General features: G+C 35.1%; 4 protein-coding genes across 6 annotated transcripts in view; 1 reads left to right on the forward strand and 3 right to left on the reverse strand.

The window, feature by feature from the left end:
- The window catches only part of Klp3A (kinesin-like protein 3A), a 196339-nt gene that overhangs the window by 156953 nt on the left and 20560 nt on the right, over window positions 1-18826 (reverse strand). The window lies entirely within an intron of this gene.
- Window positions 1-18826, reverse strand: part of LOC136417622 (trafficking protein particle complex subunit 2-like protein) — an 86168-nt gene that overhangs the window by 38091 nt on the left and 29251 nt on the right. The gene's annotated exons all lie outside the window — the stretch shown is intronic.
- On the reverse strand, window positions 639-8765 carry LOC136417615 (probable ATP-dependent RNA helicase DDX43). Its single transcript, XM_066403388.1, has 4 exons — window positions 8568-8765; window positions 1299-3048; window positions 1045-1207; window positions 639-993 (listed from the first exon to the last, which is right to left on the reverse strand). The coding sequence occupies exons 1-4, from the start codon at window positions 8647-8649 to the stop codon at window positions 859-861; spliced, it is 2130 nt and encodes a 709-aa protein (XP_066259485.1). The 5' UTR covers window positions 8650-8765; the 3' UTR covers window positions 639-858.
- On the forward strand, window positions 9248-18369 carry LOC136417608 (PX domain-containing protein kinase-like protein). Of its 3 annotated transcripts, none has more exons than XM_066403376.1 (9): window positions 9248-9279; window positions 9333-9512; window positions 9622-9907; window positions 9971-10197; window positions 11122-11365; window positions 11423-11668; window positions 11718-12010; window positions 12457-12598; window positions 12658-18369. In XM_066403376.1, the coding sequence occupies exons 2-9, from the start codon at window positions 9411-9413 to the stop codon at window positions 12822-12824; spliced, it is 1707 nt and encodes a 568-aa protein (XP_066259473.1). In that variant the 5' UTR covers window positions 9248-9279; window positions 9333-9410; the 3' UTR covers window positions 12825-18369. The 3 variants fall into 3 exon arrangements, with proteins under 3 accessions (XP_066259473.1, XP_066259474.1, XP_066259472.1); XM_066403377.1 differs by lacking the exon at window positions 9248-9279 and having other exon boundaries at window positions 9298-9512; window positions 12658-12862; window positions 12917-18369; XM_066403375.1 differs by lacking the exon at window positions 9248-9279 and having other exon boundaries at window positions 9298-9512.

Here is an 18826-nt window from a genome sequence, read left to right on the forward strand (position 1 = left end):
GCCAATATTATTTCATATTCATTCTGATTTGATTGATAATCGACACATTAATCTCCTATACATTGAAGAATAAGGTAAAGGCAAATAAATATTCAATTAACTTATCCTCGTTATTAAATACCTAAATATTTCTTCGCCTATTTTCATTTCGACTCATTTCTTCCCGCCATAGTCCCGTACGTTGCATCATTTTCTTTTTACGCATCAATGTTGCAGTGTATCAAGACTATGCGTAACAGAACTTCGGCACACTGAAGCAGAACATAACTAGCGTGCCATCAAAATTAAAAGAATAAAATTAACATAAATGCGAAAAATACATCTCGACTGCGTTATGCAAGTAAATATGCAAAAAAGCGATCCAACACTATCACGTATCGTTTTTTGATAAAACGACAAAATACCGATAATCGATAGGACACTTCGATGCTACGCACTACCTTCCATAGTTATTGCGATGCTAAGTTATGTTACTTGCCTGTAAACGACATTAGAAACAAATACTAATTATTCTCTGCTTAATGGCAACCAATAAAACAAATTTATGCAAATGGGCCTCTATTTAAATAAATTTAATTTACGATATAAAAATAAATCATATTCTAACTATAATATCAGTACAGTTCAGTCTAAATCAACTCAATGTCGCATTCCCTTCTTCAAATTAATATTCCTGTATCGGAGATCGATCAGATCACAAGTGGACAAAAATTAAAGGCTTTGTAATATAAATATAATAATGCTTGAAATAAAATAATATAAATAATATTCGATTTCTAAGGGAATTATAGAAAAGTTTAACACTAAAAAAATTCATGGAATTATAGTACCATTAAAAATAGGAAATGTTAAAAATTGTTAATAGCGCCTGCCTCCTCCAATTCCAAATCGGCTACCGCCCCTTCTTCCCCCTAAAGGCTCTCCCGCTTTCTCTCTCCTTTCCTTCATGGCCTCATATCGCTTGGCCATATCGTAGATCTCTTCGGGTATGAACTATAAAATCAATATTTATAAATTTATTCAAAAAGAGCCAACGTAACTTGCCTGATCTGCTTCTTCGAGAATCTTGATCAGCTCTGCCGCTTGACCCCAGTCGTTCCTCGTAAAATAACTGATGCTCTCTCCGGTTTTGCCAGCCCGTCCGGTTCTGCCCACCCGGTGCACGTATTCCTCAATATTCTTCGGAAAGTCATAATTCAGCACATGTCTGCAAAAACAAAATATTCATCATTTAAACCCTGGTTACTTCATACAAGAAATTGATATTGAGATTTTTGCAATAAAAAAGGTACACCTACGTGATGTCATCAATGTCTAGTCCTCTGGACGCCACATCGGTGGCGATCAAGATCTTGACGACGCCACTCGTAATGTCCGCTACCGCTTGTTCCCTGTCCGCTTGATCTCTGTTACCATGCAATGCAGTGCTCGAGATGTTTTGAAGAGCACATTCGACCGAAAGATGATCAGCCTTTGCCTTAGTACCGCAGAACACTATCATCTTTTCGTCCGGACCCAAATTCCGGGCGAAATTCAAAAATGTTTCTTCTTTCTCTCGTTCGTCTATCAACTGAATGATTTGAGTAACGCTGTGCGTAGCCGCCAAATCCAGAGAGCCCACATAAACCTGCACGGGGTCTTTCATATAAGACTGGGCTAAACGACGTACTCCCGGGGGCCATGTGGCACTAGTCATAATACTCTGCCTTGTAGGCCTCAACGAGTACATGACTTTGCGTATCTGAGGCTCGAAACCCATGTCCAACATGCGATCGGCTTCGTCCAGCACCACATAAGTGACCGAGCGCACGTTCAAATGTCCAGCTTCATTAAGATCGTTCATTCTTCCAGGAGTAGCTATGACTATGTCCACTCCATGGCTGACCACATCTACCTGAGCCTTGCGATCTCCACCTCCGTACACGCAGACCGAAGTGATGCCTCTGTAATAGTACTTCTTTACTTCTTTGTCAATTTGCAACGCCAGCTCCCTAGTGGGCGCCATTATTAATACTGCCGGCCCTCCTCGTTCTTCTCTAGGAACCGTCTGTCCATCAATATGTATCAAAGCAGGCAAGAGAAAGGCCAATGTTTTGCCAGTGCCAGTTTGAGCTATTCCTATGAGATCTTCACCACTGAGTAGCACTGGCCATGCCTGACATTGAATAGGTGAGGGTTTCTCAAAACCTGCTTTCTTAATTTCATCTAAAATCTCTGGATAATTGTGAAAAGCCTGTGCAAAAGTGTAGACAGGCTTGGGTACAGGCTTGCTATCCTCATTTTCAAACGTCCTATTCACTACGATGTTATTATTTTCCAACCTAAAGGCCTCCATTTCTTGATTGCTCATTGTACTGACTTCTGGGTGCTCCTGATAAAAATTCTTGATTATTGGTGGAAGTTTATTCCACTCTTCTTCAACCCGCGCGTCACACTCCTTCAGGAACTTAAACCAATTGTAGCCTGGCTGCAATTTGGCTTGCTCAAAAGCTTCATTTGATGAAGTTTGAGGAGGAACTATGGGGATCTCACGTTCCTCTGGAGCAGGTTTAGGTTTTTCTTCAGTAATCCCATCTATTAATTCTTTGGCCTTTGCAATAGTAGAGTCATTTCCGAAAATTTTAACAACAGTCTCTGAACCATCAGTCTCCTTAGTCACTTGAATCCTTGCAGATGAGCGTATTTGTAATTCTTCTATTTGCAAGCCCCCTCTACCAATAACTCTTCCCACCATTTTTGTAGGAATTTTTATAATCTCACATTTGTCCTTGGCGCCTCGTCGATTGTCTCTGCTATTCTGACCCCGGTTGTCCCACCGATCATTGTTCCAACTGTCATTCGAATCCTTGTTAGTGTGACCTGTATTGCCCCAGTTATCACTGATGTCATGTGGGATGTTGCCCCATCCCTCATTAGTGTCTTTATTCTTCCAACCATGGTCATTGTTGCGCCTGCCACGACGTCCCTCGTTCCAATCATCCCCTCTGCGACCTCCACTTCCTCGCCTCGTGGAGTTGGTAAATCTTTGAGTTTTGTTTTCGCGCCAATCTGGGAAAATTAGAGAACATGTTAAATATATGTTTATTATCTGGATTGAAATGAAATAAAATAAAAAAGCGATTTGTTTTGTGCAACATATTAAAATATGTTAAGCAAATTGGGTGGGAAAAACAAAGGATTTACCAGAAAGAGTTAAAATAAGAGGATGATAGAAAACCAATCAACATCCATTTTCAATCCATCACAAAATACCATGCAAGTGCGACCCAAGGGCACATGTTATATACATAGTAAGGATTTCTATGTAGACGAATTAAAAGAGTTACCTCAAGTTTATAATATTTTCTAACTCACTCTTAGACTGAGTTCATGGCTTGGCTCTCCCAGATCTGACCCCTCTATATTGCATTGGATTGGGATAAGGTTTTAGGCAATAAACCAACAATCTTCACTTAACCGTCCATAAGTGCCTATCAATAAATGATTTTGGCTGTGAAGAGGAAGAAGGTTTCATCAAGGGTTTCACATGGGTCATCGAGGAAATCACATCACAACTATTTCCCAGAGTGTTGACAACATAACACCCTATTATAAAGTTGTCAGCTCATGTGAAAGCTTCGGAGTTCTATACAACACCTTGTGTTAAAGCCGTTTTAAGTAAAAAAATGCCAGAAAAAAGACAGGAAAATAGCGTTTACCCTGACGCGCTTAAAGTGATGTGTTGCTTTTTTTATGTATGTGGAAAATCCTGGTATGTTTTTTTTGTCTAGGTTTATATGCTTGAAAGAAAATTTTGGTATCTTCTAGTCGAAGCATATTTAGCTATAGAAAAAGTTGTTAAGACTGAGTTAGTCTAAAACTAGTATACCTATAAAAATAAAGGGACTGTAATAAGCGACATTAAAATGTTTGTTAGTGAAACAATATACTACAAAAGCGAGTATACTAGAATTATTCGAACTAGAATCACTGAGTTACAAATGTCACAGGTAAGCCTTCAAACATTACAAGTTTTTTTAAAGTAACAGGTATGATTTTCAATTTTTGTGTATATTTCAATAAATTATTACCAATGTCAGTTACCGTTCGGCATAATTTTAAATTGTAAGGGTAATACCAAATGTCTTAAGCAAGTAACTGAAATGAATTTTTTTTTGGAATCGCGTGTTTTGGATTTATTTTGAAAAAATCGAGAAAACAACCATTTTCACAAATTGTGATTTGTTCTCAATATTTCGGACCACCCTACATATGAATCTTTCTTTATTTGCAAAATACCTGTGCAATTTTTCAATAAACAATTTGCCGATATTGTATACATTTATGGATTTTGCAATGAAATTCAGTGTCAATTTCCAAACCCAAGACTACCAAATCATAAACAAAGTTACAATAAATTAATTACCCTCAATATTATAAAATACTGTTGGTAAATATCAAAGGCTCGATCATAATTTTTAAATTCGAACTTGAACTCGGTAATCATGGCGAATTAGGCATTATGCGGGTGAACCTTAAAGCGGTGTTAAAATGAACTTAAGAATACGTCTATTCAATTTTTACAAAGTTATTCACTATACATAGTTGATCCAAAGGATATTTCCTTTATTATCAGTCCTAGGAAAACCTTAAACTAGCAAAGTTTTATATTTTTCTTCAAAACATCAAAATCTGCTGTCAAATTGAATGGATAAGTATTACAAATCTATCAAAGTAATAACACTGTTTTCTTAATCCATCAGCCTGTTACTTTTTTACAGAAATTAAATGATATTTTTTCCCTAATTTCCAAAATGTAAAATTGGAAAATTATTTAAGTACAAGGTGAGTTTTTTGCTCACCGACAAAGTGAGGTATTTTGGGAAGGAGGAAAGGGAAGGTAATTTTAAGAAAAAAAACTTCATATAGATATATGTCCGATTTCAATTATTTAAGAATTTAGAGGACTTCAAAGTTTTCTGCATATTACCTAGTTGTTACTAAAAATTACACAAATGAGATAGTTAAAATTAAAAACATCATGTTAGTTACTCAAAATGTCTTCCTTTTGTAAGAATACATGCTTTACAACGACGAAGTAATGCATTTTTCATCTGAATCAACATATCTGGATGATTTCTTATATCAGCAGCAGCCATCTGTGTTCTATCTAACAGCTGCTCTCTTGTGTTAATTGTCTCTTGGTACACAATTTCTTTCGTATAATTTTATAAATGGAAATCCAAAAAATTTAAATTGGGAGTCGCGGTGGATATGAAACTGGACCGGCCTTACCAATCCAATTATTTCCAAAATATTCGTTTAACCACCTGACAACTACCACTCCCCGATGAGGTGGTGCACCATCATGCTGATACCATATATTTTGAATTACATTAATTGACATATTCTAATCAAGTAAATCAAAGAGTGTATTGTCCAAAAAAATTCTGTAGGAACCTGCATTTAAGCATTCATTAAGTATATGTAAGTCTAGTATATTATTGTTAAAACTTCTGCTCCAAACGTTGATGCTGAAACGTTGCTGAAATCTCTTTTGCTTAATCGCATGCGGATTTTGTAATAACCAGATATGTTTGTTATGGAATTATTCCATTTTGTATAACACGATTCAACAGACCAGATAATATGCGAAATAAAATCATTTTTTGGGCAAAAACCAATGACAAAATACTAATTGCTTCTGTGTATCTCCTGGATGTAGAGCCTAAATCAGCTGTAGATAATAGGGATAAAGGACTTCACGGGTCAATACAGTCCATACAAAAGAAAATGTAGAAATTAAATGTAGATTGTATGGTACTCTTCGAGTGATAAATCCAGGATTGTTAATAACAGAATTAATTACAGCTTTTTTGTTCTCTACATTAACATCATGCGGTCGAATAGCTTTCACTGGAGCAGGATCACCTGTTTCTCGCAATGTTCTGAAGGATTCGGCAAAAACTGTATGACGGGGTTGATACATATGTGGATATCTGTCTTGATATTCTCATGCCGATTGACGACTATTAGTATTCCAGTAACCATATACGAAAATTATAAAAACATATTCTTCACTACTATAAGCGTATATTTTAGTAGTGAATAAACCTGACAGCTAATTGATATGTTTATTTGCATTTATTACATTTTGTGTTAGAAATTGTCCAGATAAGTTGATTCGCATGAAAAATATATTACTTCATCGTTATGAAGCATATATTCTTACAGAAGGAGCACATTTTGAGCAACTGCTATAATACTTTTACTTTTAACTAAATAATTTGTGTAATTTTTAGTAATAAATAGGTAATATGCTAAAAGCTTCGAAATCCTCTAAATCTTTAAATAATTGAAATTAGAGATAGTATGTCTATATGAAGTTTTTTTCCTAAAATGACCTTACCTCCCATCTACCTCAATTTATCATTAAGCTAAAAAATCACCTTATATATGTATGTACAGGGTGTTTCAATTTAGGGTATTTTGACGAGCAAAATCTATTTTTTGACTAGATAGAAGAAAACTGATTTAGGTATCACGGGCTCGATTTTTGAAAAATGTTTATGTCAAAAACCGTTTCTCGATATCGTCACAGCCCACTAAGATATAGAAGGTTTTTCAATTTTTGGCAATTTTGAAAATCGTCAATAACTTTTTTATTTATTAAAATACTGGAATTGCGTAAAAACATTATTATAGCACTTTTTTGAGAAGAATCTAATGGAGTGTTCAATTTTTTTGTTGTTCACCGTTTTCCTGTAAATTATTACTTCATTTTTTTAAATATAAATCATACGTGGTCATGGCTTAACAAAATAGACAATTTTAACTCCTTTTCAACGATATATATAATTTTAATATTTATTTTCTAAAATGGCGGAAATACAACGTATTCATTTTTTTGACATAAGTTGGCTATATAAATTACTGTCAAAAATGTTGGGACCATATATCAAAATATATTATATATAGAATAGCAACAAATGAAATTTAAAAGAAATACATACTTTAGTTAATTTTGTGTGGGGTTTCCAAACTTTTGTGCTGCGATAAAAATGCAGTTTTTTGAAATGTTTATTATTTTTTAGCAATAAACAAACTTGTTGCTCGTATATTTTCGTATTTGTAAGTAAGCAATACACAATGAAATATACATACATACATACAAAATGAAAAATGTTTATTGGTAATATTCTCGAGTTATTAAATGAATAATTACCATTTACTAACACCTTTACTGGGATTTCCAAACTTTTGTCCATAAGTGTATATAATATCACGTTATGAACTTCGAGTGAAGACTTACCTCACGAAATGATGAAAAAATCTAAATATTCATCTCTAGTCGTTTCTCAGATATTTAAGCCTAACGTGTGATAGGGCGCTCCCTTTGTACCTCTAGAAAGTGATTTTACAGTCACTCTGTCCAATAATTCTGCATAAGTTTTTTGACCCCATATGCTGATTTCAACTCACATTTCGAAACCCAATCTCATTAGTTTCTTAGTTTATTCAATTATCTGCTTTATTTTTTAACTATTTATACTTAATTTCTTACTTTACCTATAGTAATAATCAATTTTCAAGTCAAAGTTAAGTTCTTAGTAAATTGACAAGGAATAGGGCTAACACATTGTATGTAATGCGTACACAACGAGGTTTTAGTCAACTCATCCATTTATAGATTCGCTTGCAAACTCGCTCACAAACTGATTCGTATCACAAAACTTTACATGAGATACTTATTACATAAATAACCATTAGAATAGGAAAAAATGCCAAAAAATATATAAGATATTTCATTAGCAATTTATTATATTTCTATATGTTCCTGCAAGCTTGAGGTACAAATGGCAAACGTCCAAATTTCTTGTAGGTGTGTGACATCTGTGTACTAATACTGATTACCGCATGTATGGGTGTAAATATCTCATCGCACGTGTGCATATAAATTCCTCACTGCACGTGTACGTGTAAATATCTTATCGTACATAAATAAGTAAAGGTCTTCCCGCATGTGTGAATGTGAAGATTCCACCGTACGTGTGCATGTAAATATCTTATTGCACGCGTGTGGGTAAAATTTTCACCGCACGTATGCGTGTAAAGACCTCACCGTACGTGTACGGGTAAATATCTTATTGTACACTAACTAATTGTACTTATGGAGCACAATAAAGTTAACACACAAGTACTCATAGGAAATATATCTACCACGTGCGAAAGTATTTCTCCGCATTTCATTGCTGATCGAATTTTGCTTCATGTCATTTGGTCAACTGCAGTGAATGGGATGTAAAGATCACGTGGAGCATGTGTTTGGGAGAAAACTATGTCTTAAGTTGGAAAAATTCTTTCCTTTTATATAACAACATTTTGAGGCGCCATAGAAATACTTCTGCATAGTACGAACGTACAACACAGTTTTACAAGCTTTTAGATTTTAGTAAGAACTGAGTTTTGGACATTTATTGGCAATAATAATAAAGAAAACAGCAAATCTCGCAACGGTAGGTGTTTTTATGAGTAGAATATAAATAAAAAAACACCAGAAAAGAAATCTTTGCTATACATATACTTACTATCTACATTCGTTGGCAGTTGAGGCGCAGTGAATTGAGTTGGTCCACTATCCCAAGGAGCATCCCAGCTATCATCGGCCATTATAATCGTGATTTAATTTGAAAATTATTACGTTTTCAGTGAAATTATTTAAATAAAATAACTTAAATGCAAATTCTGTACTTTCTTGCTTCTTAACCTCGAAAAGACAAAACACAACCCATCTACAAACACGACTGATGCAGAATGAATAGAAAAGCTAAAACAAGTAAACGACTAGAGAATATATTTGTCTATTCTTTCTAACAATTTGAAGAAGTACTTTCTTTTATTTCTTCGCAATAACACCTCACACACTAGTGGGGGTTGTTGGAGTGGTAGAATTGCACCCCATTCTGACTTATAACCCACTAATATTATTCCCAGTTAGTTTTAATAGTGCGCAATTTCACAGCTCCGACAATCCATATTGAAGTATGAAAAAATCCCCAAAATTAAAAGGAAAAATGAAAAAATGTAAGTAGAATAAAATTTAAAAATGCGAGTAACTCTATGCTGCTCTGAATATGTTCTAACTACACTTTCAAAATGTCATTGGCATTATTTTTCAAAGTTCTGCCCTAAACAAATAATCCTCTATCTTGGTAATCGACTTCCTTTGTCTTACACATGCAGAAATAAATGTTACGTAGGTCTTGGTTCAAGCACCTGATGGTAAAAGTCAATTAAAGGTAGAAAACGTCAAAAAAATGGGAATCAAATAAAAATGTCGGATTTGTTGCAATTGTAAACAAGAAAGTTTATCAATAAAAGGTCATTCTAATGGATTTTCAAGGAAATTTTCGGCGGATGGTGGGAATCAAATGGCTATTTTCGAAAGAGATATCAGTAATAAAGTGTTATTAGACGATACCGAGCCAATTACTTGTCACATTGAGAACTGGCAGAACGTAAATGGGCATACAGTGAGTACTGATTATTTGGTAATAATTTTGCTCCTAATGAAGGGGCGTATCTCTGGAATGCACCCAATGAGTTTTAGCGACCATTTTTGAACTTATTCCTTCTCTTTAGGAGTTTGTAATCCGAGTCCACAGAGGGCCCTTCTCAGATCAGACGTGGAAAGTCCACAAACGTTACAATGACTTCCTTAAACTCCACCAAACCCTTCAGATCTCTAAGATCCCTCTTGAATTGCCACCTAAAAAGCTCATTGGCAACTTGGACCCCAAGTTTATCAGCGAGCGGCAACAAGCTTTGCAGAAATATTTAGACAGCATTCTGATGAATCCTATTCTAGTGTCCTCGCTTCCGGCTAGATCTTTTGTAGATCCAGCCAACTACTGTCAGCCTTTTGGAGGTAATCTTATTATGATGTCTATTGTAGTTGTGTATGCTAACAGTAAGTTTTGGTTAATTAAAGAAATTGCTTTGCAACATGTATCTCTTGCACTAAGAGGTGAATTTGGCTGGGAAGTGGCAGGGCCCTTGGCAGATATTGGCTGGAGGCTCCGTAAACACTTCTATACAATCAAAAGCAAGTCTCGGTCCAAGGATGAACTTATAGGAAGCTGGACTGACTATGGGCCTGACAAATATTTAGATGACAAAGACATGCACTCTGTTTTTAAGAGTTTACATCAAATTAAAGTAAGTCTCTTAACTCTTCTGGTAGAGAATGTAAACATTTTTTTGTAGTGTATAGAACAGTTCATATTATTAGTCAAATCACAGTCAAGTCTAATATTCTAACATTCATCTGTAGAAATAAAAAATAAAATACTCACTGTATAACTGTAAATTTTCACACAACAGTTCTTTGAAAAATTTAGCATTTTTGAAATATTCACCTCTATTTTTATATATACAGAGGTATCACCAGTTCAAGTGGAAATATAGGGATTGTGCAAGTGGGAGGACTGCATAAGGTTTAATATGCCTCTGGCCAACACCAATGGAGTGGGTTGCAAGGTTAGCAGTTAAACTGGGTGGAGTCAGTCTGGCCAGTGTCTCATTTTGATGTCTGGATTAGTATTCATTTCTTTGCCTTCATAATGATGGATTTTTAAAAAAATATCAGAGCAAAACTCAGCAATGTAAATAAATGAAAAAAAAAAAAGATTAATCCATCACTAAAACTTATATCAGTAAAAATTCTGAAACGGTGACAGATCTAGACACTGAACTAACTCCGTCCACTTCAATCATTAGTCTCGCGACCCACTTCAATGATCTTTGCCGGAGGTATGTCAAACTTTCTGCGGTCCTTCTCCCTTTTGTAGCATTCCTATGTTTCCTGTTGAACTGATGATCTGTGTATATATCTATATATATAATATACACAATATTTAAATGGTAATGTTCGCGATTCATATCTTTACAATAATTATTTCTTATGCCCCCTGGGAATTTTTGGTGTTGTAGCATAATATAAACTATAAGACCTAGTTGCATTCTCAAAATACATAGGGAATTTGTCTGTAATATTTGTGTGGTTCTTATTAACTTCAAAATTTACAAATACTGGGTTTAGGTGTACCAAATTTATAAATAAATTACGTTTTTCATATATAGCATCCCTACATTGGCCACATAGACCTGTGCCTGTGCACTGAAGTAGGGGGCCTAGTGGTTCGGGAGATGAGCAAAGACGGGTCTTTAAGGGACTATTTATGCGGAGCCAAGCCTAAGTTGTCATTTCTAAAGAAGTATGGTAACCCACAGGGGCACAAACAGTTGACTGTAGAGGAGATTGCCATGCACGGGAGGCAAATTTTAGAGGCCTTGAAATTTTTACATGAAAAAGGATTCCCTTACGGTACTGCTTTATTTGAATAAATGATTTTGGAGTTGATTTTAAAATTAAATCTTTCAGGGCACTTGCACAGTGGCAATATTTTAATTGAAAATGACAGGGTTAAATTGATTGATATAGAGAATGGGGTGTTGGGAGTACCTTCCTACTATCGTCCCTACTTCATGCAGCACAAAAAAATTAGCACTCTGGAAGCCATCGATGTTTACTGCTTTGGGCATGTGCTCTATGAAATGGCAGTAGGCTCTCCCTTGCATGAAAGCTACATTGCAGATGATAATTTTGACTGTCCCTCACCACAAATTAGTAAGCAAAACTCTTCTTTTTTTATTGTTTGATATCATTGGGTACTTAGGGAAGATCATTGAATCCATTTTATCACACGAGGCATGTAAGAACGGCCTGCCCACCATCGAAGCCCTCTTAATTGACCAGTTCTTCTCCCAAGTACAACTGACTTTAAGTGATAGTGATAAAGCACACTTTAAGCTTCCCAGTGCCGCCAAAGAGCATTTGAAATCCGTGGTACTCAAGATCGAGGAGAGGCTGAAAGGGGAGCAGAAGGTAGTTAGGAGTCAGAAGAGGCTCACTAAAGTGCAGGAGATGATGAGCAGCGAGGAGGAGCGCAAGAAGCATAGAAATCGAATGGTAAGTTTCAGGTATACAGGGCTTTAATTTCAAAATGAACCATTCTAAATATCTTTTGATCTAGTGAACAGTTTGAATATGTGTTTAATGCCTGAACTAATTTGAACATTGATGAGATAATTCTTTCTTTTACTAAGTTAATTGGACACATTCTTTGCTATAATTTGTGAACGCATAAACTATTATCAAACTTTTGATAGTTTTGAATAAGGAATTTTATGCTCGTTGCAACCGTTGGAGATTTTAAAGAGCAGGAAGAAAAGGACTGCGCCCCTATATTTTACAAAAAAAAACTATTAGAATCCGTTTTCACTTTCTCAATAATTTGTTGGATGAATGAAACACAAAAGGGGTTCCAAAATGCAATTTTTCAAACATCCTGTACCTACAAATCCAAGATGTGCCAGTATTCTATGCTTAACGTTCTTAACGTTGTTTGAGTTTAGAGGCAGCTAAGAGAGCAGAAGAGTAAAGAGGGATCGACTAAAAACGAGAGCAAGAAGAACGGCAATCATTTGGAGAGATGCGACAGCGTTAGCAGCAGTGCTGCCACATCTGTGGGCACTGCCACTCCCCCTTTAGCTGCGGGTGAGCTTAAACCTTTATCTTTCATAAAAAATTTAAATTACCCCTGATGTGTGTTTTAGTGCCGTCGCCGCCCCCACCTCCTCCGCCACCACCCGCGATATCCAATGGTACCAATTCGACCCCAGCACCGACCAAAGACAGATCAGCCCTGTTGGGGGCTATCACGGGTTTTAATAAGGCCACGTTGAAGAGAGTGGAGACTGCCGTCAAGGATCTGCACACCTAAGTTTTCTGTTTTATTGCTGTGATTAATTTGTGTGAACTGTAAGTGATGATGATAAGTAGGTATGTGTTTTCAGTAATTTTTTAATCTTTAAGATCTATTTTGTTGACTGTAACCAAGGAACAACGGTCCTATTGCGTGGTCGATGCATTTAATTTGAATGAGATGCTCGTCGGGCGTTTTGTACAATATAATTTCAACTCTTTGGGGCCATTTTGATGTAGGGTAGAGTTTCACTTTAAGCAAGTTGAATGTTCGCTGTTGTGTGTAAACGTTTCTACATTTGATTTAAGAATTTCCCTTTGGTGATGTTCGAGTTGACAGGTTTATTCACGTGTGACAGCGTTGACACCATCACTAAGCAATTCTTTTTTGGTTGCAAAAGGTCCATATGGCTTTGCTTAACCAACAGAAGAATTGAGAGTTTTTGACGCATGGTTTAACAGACAATCCTGCAATTCTTTTAGAATCGATATTACTTTCGTCTCTTTGTTTATTAGAGTGGTATATATGAATATTAATGTCTCGAATAATATTGCCAGTAGCTAGCGTTCCTTATTACCGCTTTATAACTTGGAGGGCGTTTCACAATACAAGAGGTTTCGAGACTAATTAGTTGGCAACTGGATTTGTCAATCTGAGGCACAATAACACATATTCTTTGGTTAATCAATTTTTTCCCACAGTGGTGAATCTAGACATATGCAGTCCATGATGGGGATATCACGATATTTTAAGACCTAGCATTTTTTCAAAATTATTTCTCATATTTATTCTTATTTTTATCATGGTTTTTACATCAAAATTAATTTGCGAAATGATTTTCTTTTAACTTTTAATTTGTTTTGGTACGACTCTGATTTTTTAATCTTTTTGCTGCTTTTTAATTAAAAATTTTGTTTAAATCTCCTGTCTTTATTGACTTGAAATACATGTTATTATTTATTGTTTAACATTTAATATACGTAACAGGCCGTTTAATTTGCTGTGCTTAAATAGACACTTTTCATGTTATAAAGTTCCTATAACTCAGCAGGCATACAATAAAAATATTGGCGCATCACAGCGTTTTTAGATTCATCAATTTTTTGTCTGATTTTTATATAGAAAAATTATAATCTGCACGTTCCTGTATTTACTTGCCTCAAGTGCATGTTTGTAAATTATAGAAATGTTAAAATCTGTAGCGGATCTTGGGGTAAGTGACCCCTGCGCGCAACACCAAACTGATTAGCTACACACCTGTTACTTTTAAATACAAGTGTCTGATTGGTACAAAGATGTAGGTGCGAAATAATTATTTTTGTAAGCAGTGTGGAAAGTCACTTCCTGCAAAAGTTAGGAAGAACATTTTTTACGAGCTTATTGTGATCTCAGATACTCAGTTTGTTAAACAGATGTCACAGTCTAGAAACTCAGGACTCAGGAAATGAGTACAGGAAAGTAACTTTGTTATGGAAAGTGCTTTCTTTCATGGAATAGAAAAAATAATTATTTTAATTTATGCAAATAAGTGACAGATCAAAACCGAAATCTTTCGTTTCGTAATTAGTTATGAAATAAAGGCAAGTGTGTAACTCAGTTAATAAACAGAACCACTAACAATATTAATTTGCTTTGCTCGTGCCAGTGAAGAGTCACTAGTTGCGCAAATTGCATGCATTTACCACATACAGTATCGGACAAAATTAGAGAGACTTTTTATTTGTTTAAACTACTCATGAAATATGTGTAATATAAATGCCTACACTACATTAAACAGTAACTTCGAAAAAATAACGTTTATGAAAATTAAAGTTCAAAAAAATATGTACATATGTTCTAAGGAAAAAAATATACAAGAAAATATTGCGTATCCGACGCGACATAATTAGAGCGACCGCTGTGATTTTAGGTAAATTAATATTAAAAATTTAGTATTTTGTCCAGTATCCTTTATTGGCAATGACTTGCTGACATCTGCTTGGCATTGATGCAATTAGCCTAGATATTGTGTCATCGTCAATAGAATTCCAAGCATTTTGGACTTCTTGCCACAGCTGATCCTTATTTGTGATCTTTTTGGTCCTAATTGTTCTATTAACTATCTCCCAGAGATTCTCTATCGGATTTAAATACGGTGACTGAGGTGGCCATTGCAAAAGTCGAATATTTTTTTCAACAAACCACTGTTTCACAATTTTAGCCGTGTGCTTCGGGTCATTGTCATGTTGAAACACAAATATTAAAGGCATTTCCCATTCGGCATATGGAAGCATAACATCCTCTAATATGGCTTGATATAAAAACCTATCCATTTTATGGTCAATTTTATGAATAGGGCCCATACCATGAGCCGAAAAGCAACCCCAAACCATGATGTTGCCACCGCCGTGCTTCACAGTGCCCGATACGTACTTGGGATCCAGCCTTTGCATAGCAGGGCGATGAATGAACTGTGCACCGTCACTGCCGAATATATTAAATTTGGATTCGTCGCTAAATAGCACTTTGCTTCAATCCTGGGTAGTCCAGTGTAAATGATGAGTTGCAGACAACATGCGACTATCACGATTTTTTTTTGTTAGCAGTGGTTTCTTAGCTGGTCTTCTTCCAGGAAGTCCCACTTCTACCAGACGACGCTGGATGGTTCTTGAAGAAACACTGGGGGCACCTAGCTCTGCTAAAATTTGATTTGCAGACAGCTTTGGACATCTCTGACTAATTCTTTTTATTCTCCTATCTTGTTTGCTTGTTTTTCGTTTTCTTCCTCTTCGTTTTATATTTATAACCCTACCACGAAGCTGGAAATTTTTGATAGTTCTTGAAACAACCTGTTTTGTTACCCTAAATTGGTCTTTTATTGTTTTTTGTGGTATCCCAGCTTTATAGGCCTCAATAATTTTTTCTTTAAGATCAATGGAGTAATGTTTTCCTCGAGGCATCTTGCACTATTCGGATGTATTAAACAACGGTATATGCGAATCACTATCCACAACAGGCAAACAGAAAATTACAGGGTCGCTCTATTTTTGTCGCAAAATATATTCATTGGTATGTAAAAAATGCGGGTAAGGGACGGCATTCCTAGATAAACGCAAAATAAATATACAAACGCATATACACTCACCCACAAAAGTCATGGTACAGCACATCATTTCGTCAAAAAGTGTAAATATTTTTTCCGTATAAAATAAAAACTCCATTTTCTCTAAGTACATGTATTATTTAATATATGTCTTTACTAGTACCAGTTACAAAATGAAACAAAAGCTCAAGCTTATTCAAATAAAAATTAAATTTCCTATCCTAGTCATAAATTGATTCCACAAAAGTCTTGGTACAGGTAGCATTATTTGAAAAAAAAATTAATATCGTGTGGCGTGCCCTTTTTGTTTAATGACTTCTAATAGACGATTTGGCATTGATCGCACTAACTTCCTTGTGATTTCATTTGAGATTTGTGACCATTCATCTAATATAACTCTTTTTAAATCGTATTTGTTTTGGATTACGTGTTTTCGTATTTGTTTCTCCAAATGATCCCACAGATGTTCGATGGGGTTAAGGTCGGGGCTTTAGGGAGGTGTTTCTAGCAGATGGGGGCAATTGTAGATGAGCCACTGACGTACGGAATAGGCCTTATGTTTGGGGTCGTTATCTTGCTGGAAGTAGAAATTTTCTAATAGCCCCAATTTTTATGCGCTTTGTTTTAAATTGTCCTTCAGGATGTTCAGATATATATGTTGGTTCATGATTTCATCAATGATAACTAAATTGCCTACCCCAGAAACCGACATGCAACCTCAGACCATTAATCTACCTCCACCATGCTTGACAGTAGGAATTGTATATTTTGGATTGAGCGCTTCTCTTGGTTTTCTCCACACTTTTCTACGTCCATCTGGTCCAAAAATGTTGAATTTACTCTCATCCGACCAAATTACTTTTTCCCAAAATTCTAGGTGAACCTTCCTGTATTTTTCAGCAAATTCAAGCCGCTTTCTTCTATTATTGTCACTTATAAAGGGTTTCTTTCTTGCAATACAGCCTTTATATCCTGCTTTATGAAGAGATCTCCGAATTGTTTCCTCGTGCACAGTAGTTCCAAAGAGTTCTGTTACTTCTGTAGCCAACTTTGAAGCACTTTTTTTCGGATCTTTTTTGATTTCATTAACGATGTACCTTGTTTCAGGATCCGTCAACTTTTTCGGGCGTCCAGTTCGTGGTTTATTTTTTATTCTCTCTTGGTTTTTGAAGCGATTGACAACTTTTTGAATAGTAGAACGACTCCGTTTTACAATTTTTGAAATTTCTGTGTAAGACTTTCCTTCTATATTTAAATTAATAATTATCTTTCGTTCACTTATATTCAACTCTGTTCTACCCATGTTTTCAAATTATTGCAACTATGAAATGAAGTCTACTTACTAAATTTCTTCGTATTTATGCATATAAACTTAACAAAGAATAACAAAACAGGAAAATAAATGTTTTTGTATTTTTTATAATCATGAATGATAGGAATTTTGTTGCTGTACCAAGACTTTTGTGGAATCAATTTATGACTAGGATAGGAAATTTAATTTTTATTTGAATAAGCTTGAGCTTTTGTTTCATTTTGTAACTGGTACTAGTAAAGACATATATTAAATAATACATGTACTTAGACAAAATGGAGTTTTTATTTTGTACGGAGAAAATATTTACACTTTTTGACGAAATGATGTGCTGTACCATGACTTTTGTGGGTGAGTGTACCAGATGGGGTTTATAAAGTTCCTATTTCATTTGTGTCATGGCATCAACATAAAAAAAATAAAACCAATTTTTAGTGAGTCTCTCTAATTTTGTCCGATACTGTATGTACATTGCTATTTGTGAACCGAACCCGTTTCAAAACTTTTTATATATGCTATATGAAATATGCTTCTACGGATAATAAAAATAATAAATTAAACTTGAAACCAAAATTAAAGTTTGCCTTAAACTTAGAGTAAAACGCCCCCCTTAACAATCTCTTAAATGTACCGAAAAATAATCTTCCAAAAGGCTTCATAGAATCCAATGTTTTTAAGGAAACAAATATAAAGAAGTAAAGTATTGAAACGTGTATATTTTTCTCTAAATTTTAATCGTAATATGCACAGAAATATAAAAAAACTAGTCATACGTTTAATCATTCTAAATAAGTTCATACATTAATATAAGTATCCAGATACAATGGGGAATGTAGTGAAACCTCCCTTTTACGTATTTTGAGACCCAATTCTTATAACATTAACTGGTTGATACAACAGAGAGAATCGTCAGAAAAATGCACAGTATACAGGTCAAGACGCCTTTCTCTGGAATTGGTTTTCTACCCTATTAGAATGAAGCTTTTGATTTCAAAAACTATGTTTTATTTCATTTCAGTTTTTCGGTGCTCAGAAAATGACTTGAAGGGAAGATTCATTGCGTTCCTAATAACTATCAATACCTAGATCTGTACATGCAGTATAAATAAATAGATTGAAACATGACGAATTCCATAATTTATTGTCATGAATAAAAAAATATAATCTAACTGGTATTGTAAATGTTACCATCAGTAGATTTAGAAACCAAAATGAAAACAGTCCCTTGGTCTTGTTGGGAGAAATTACAGAGTGTAATTCCTGCCAGTCCTGCCAGGAAAACCTCGTTAGTTAATATACTGCTCGGCATAGAAAAAGGAACACCCCATAAAAATGGTTTGATTTAAATAATTTTTGGTATATATGTTTCTTATACTAACATAAGTACGTACATCATTAAAAAATAAACAAATTCCACGTTTAAAACTCGAAAAATATCAATAACTCAGCATTCCGTGTTGTCTTATACACTCTTGGATCTATCAAGGCATCGATTCGATAAAATGATCGTGTCTTCTTGAGGAATCTCATTCCAGGCTATTTGTATGGCATTACAAAGCACATTTGGGGTTTGTGGAGGGTTGTGTAACTTTCTACCTACAATATTTCAGACATGTTCGATTGGTG

The sequence above is a fragment of the Euwallacea similis genome, chromosome 29 (assembly GCF_039881205.1).
Source record: "Euwallacea similis isolate ESF13 chromosome 29, ESF131.1, whole genome shotgun sequence".
Classification (NCBI taxonomy): domain Eukaryota; kingdom Metazoa; phylum Arthropoda; class Insecta; order Coleoptera; family Curculionidae; genus Euwallacea; species Euwallacea similis.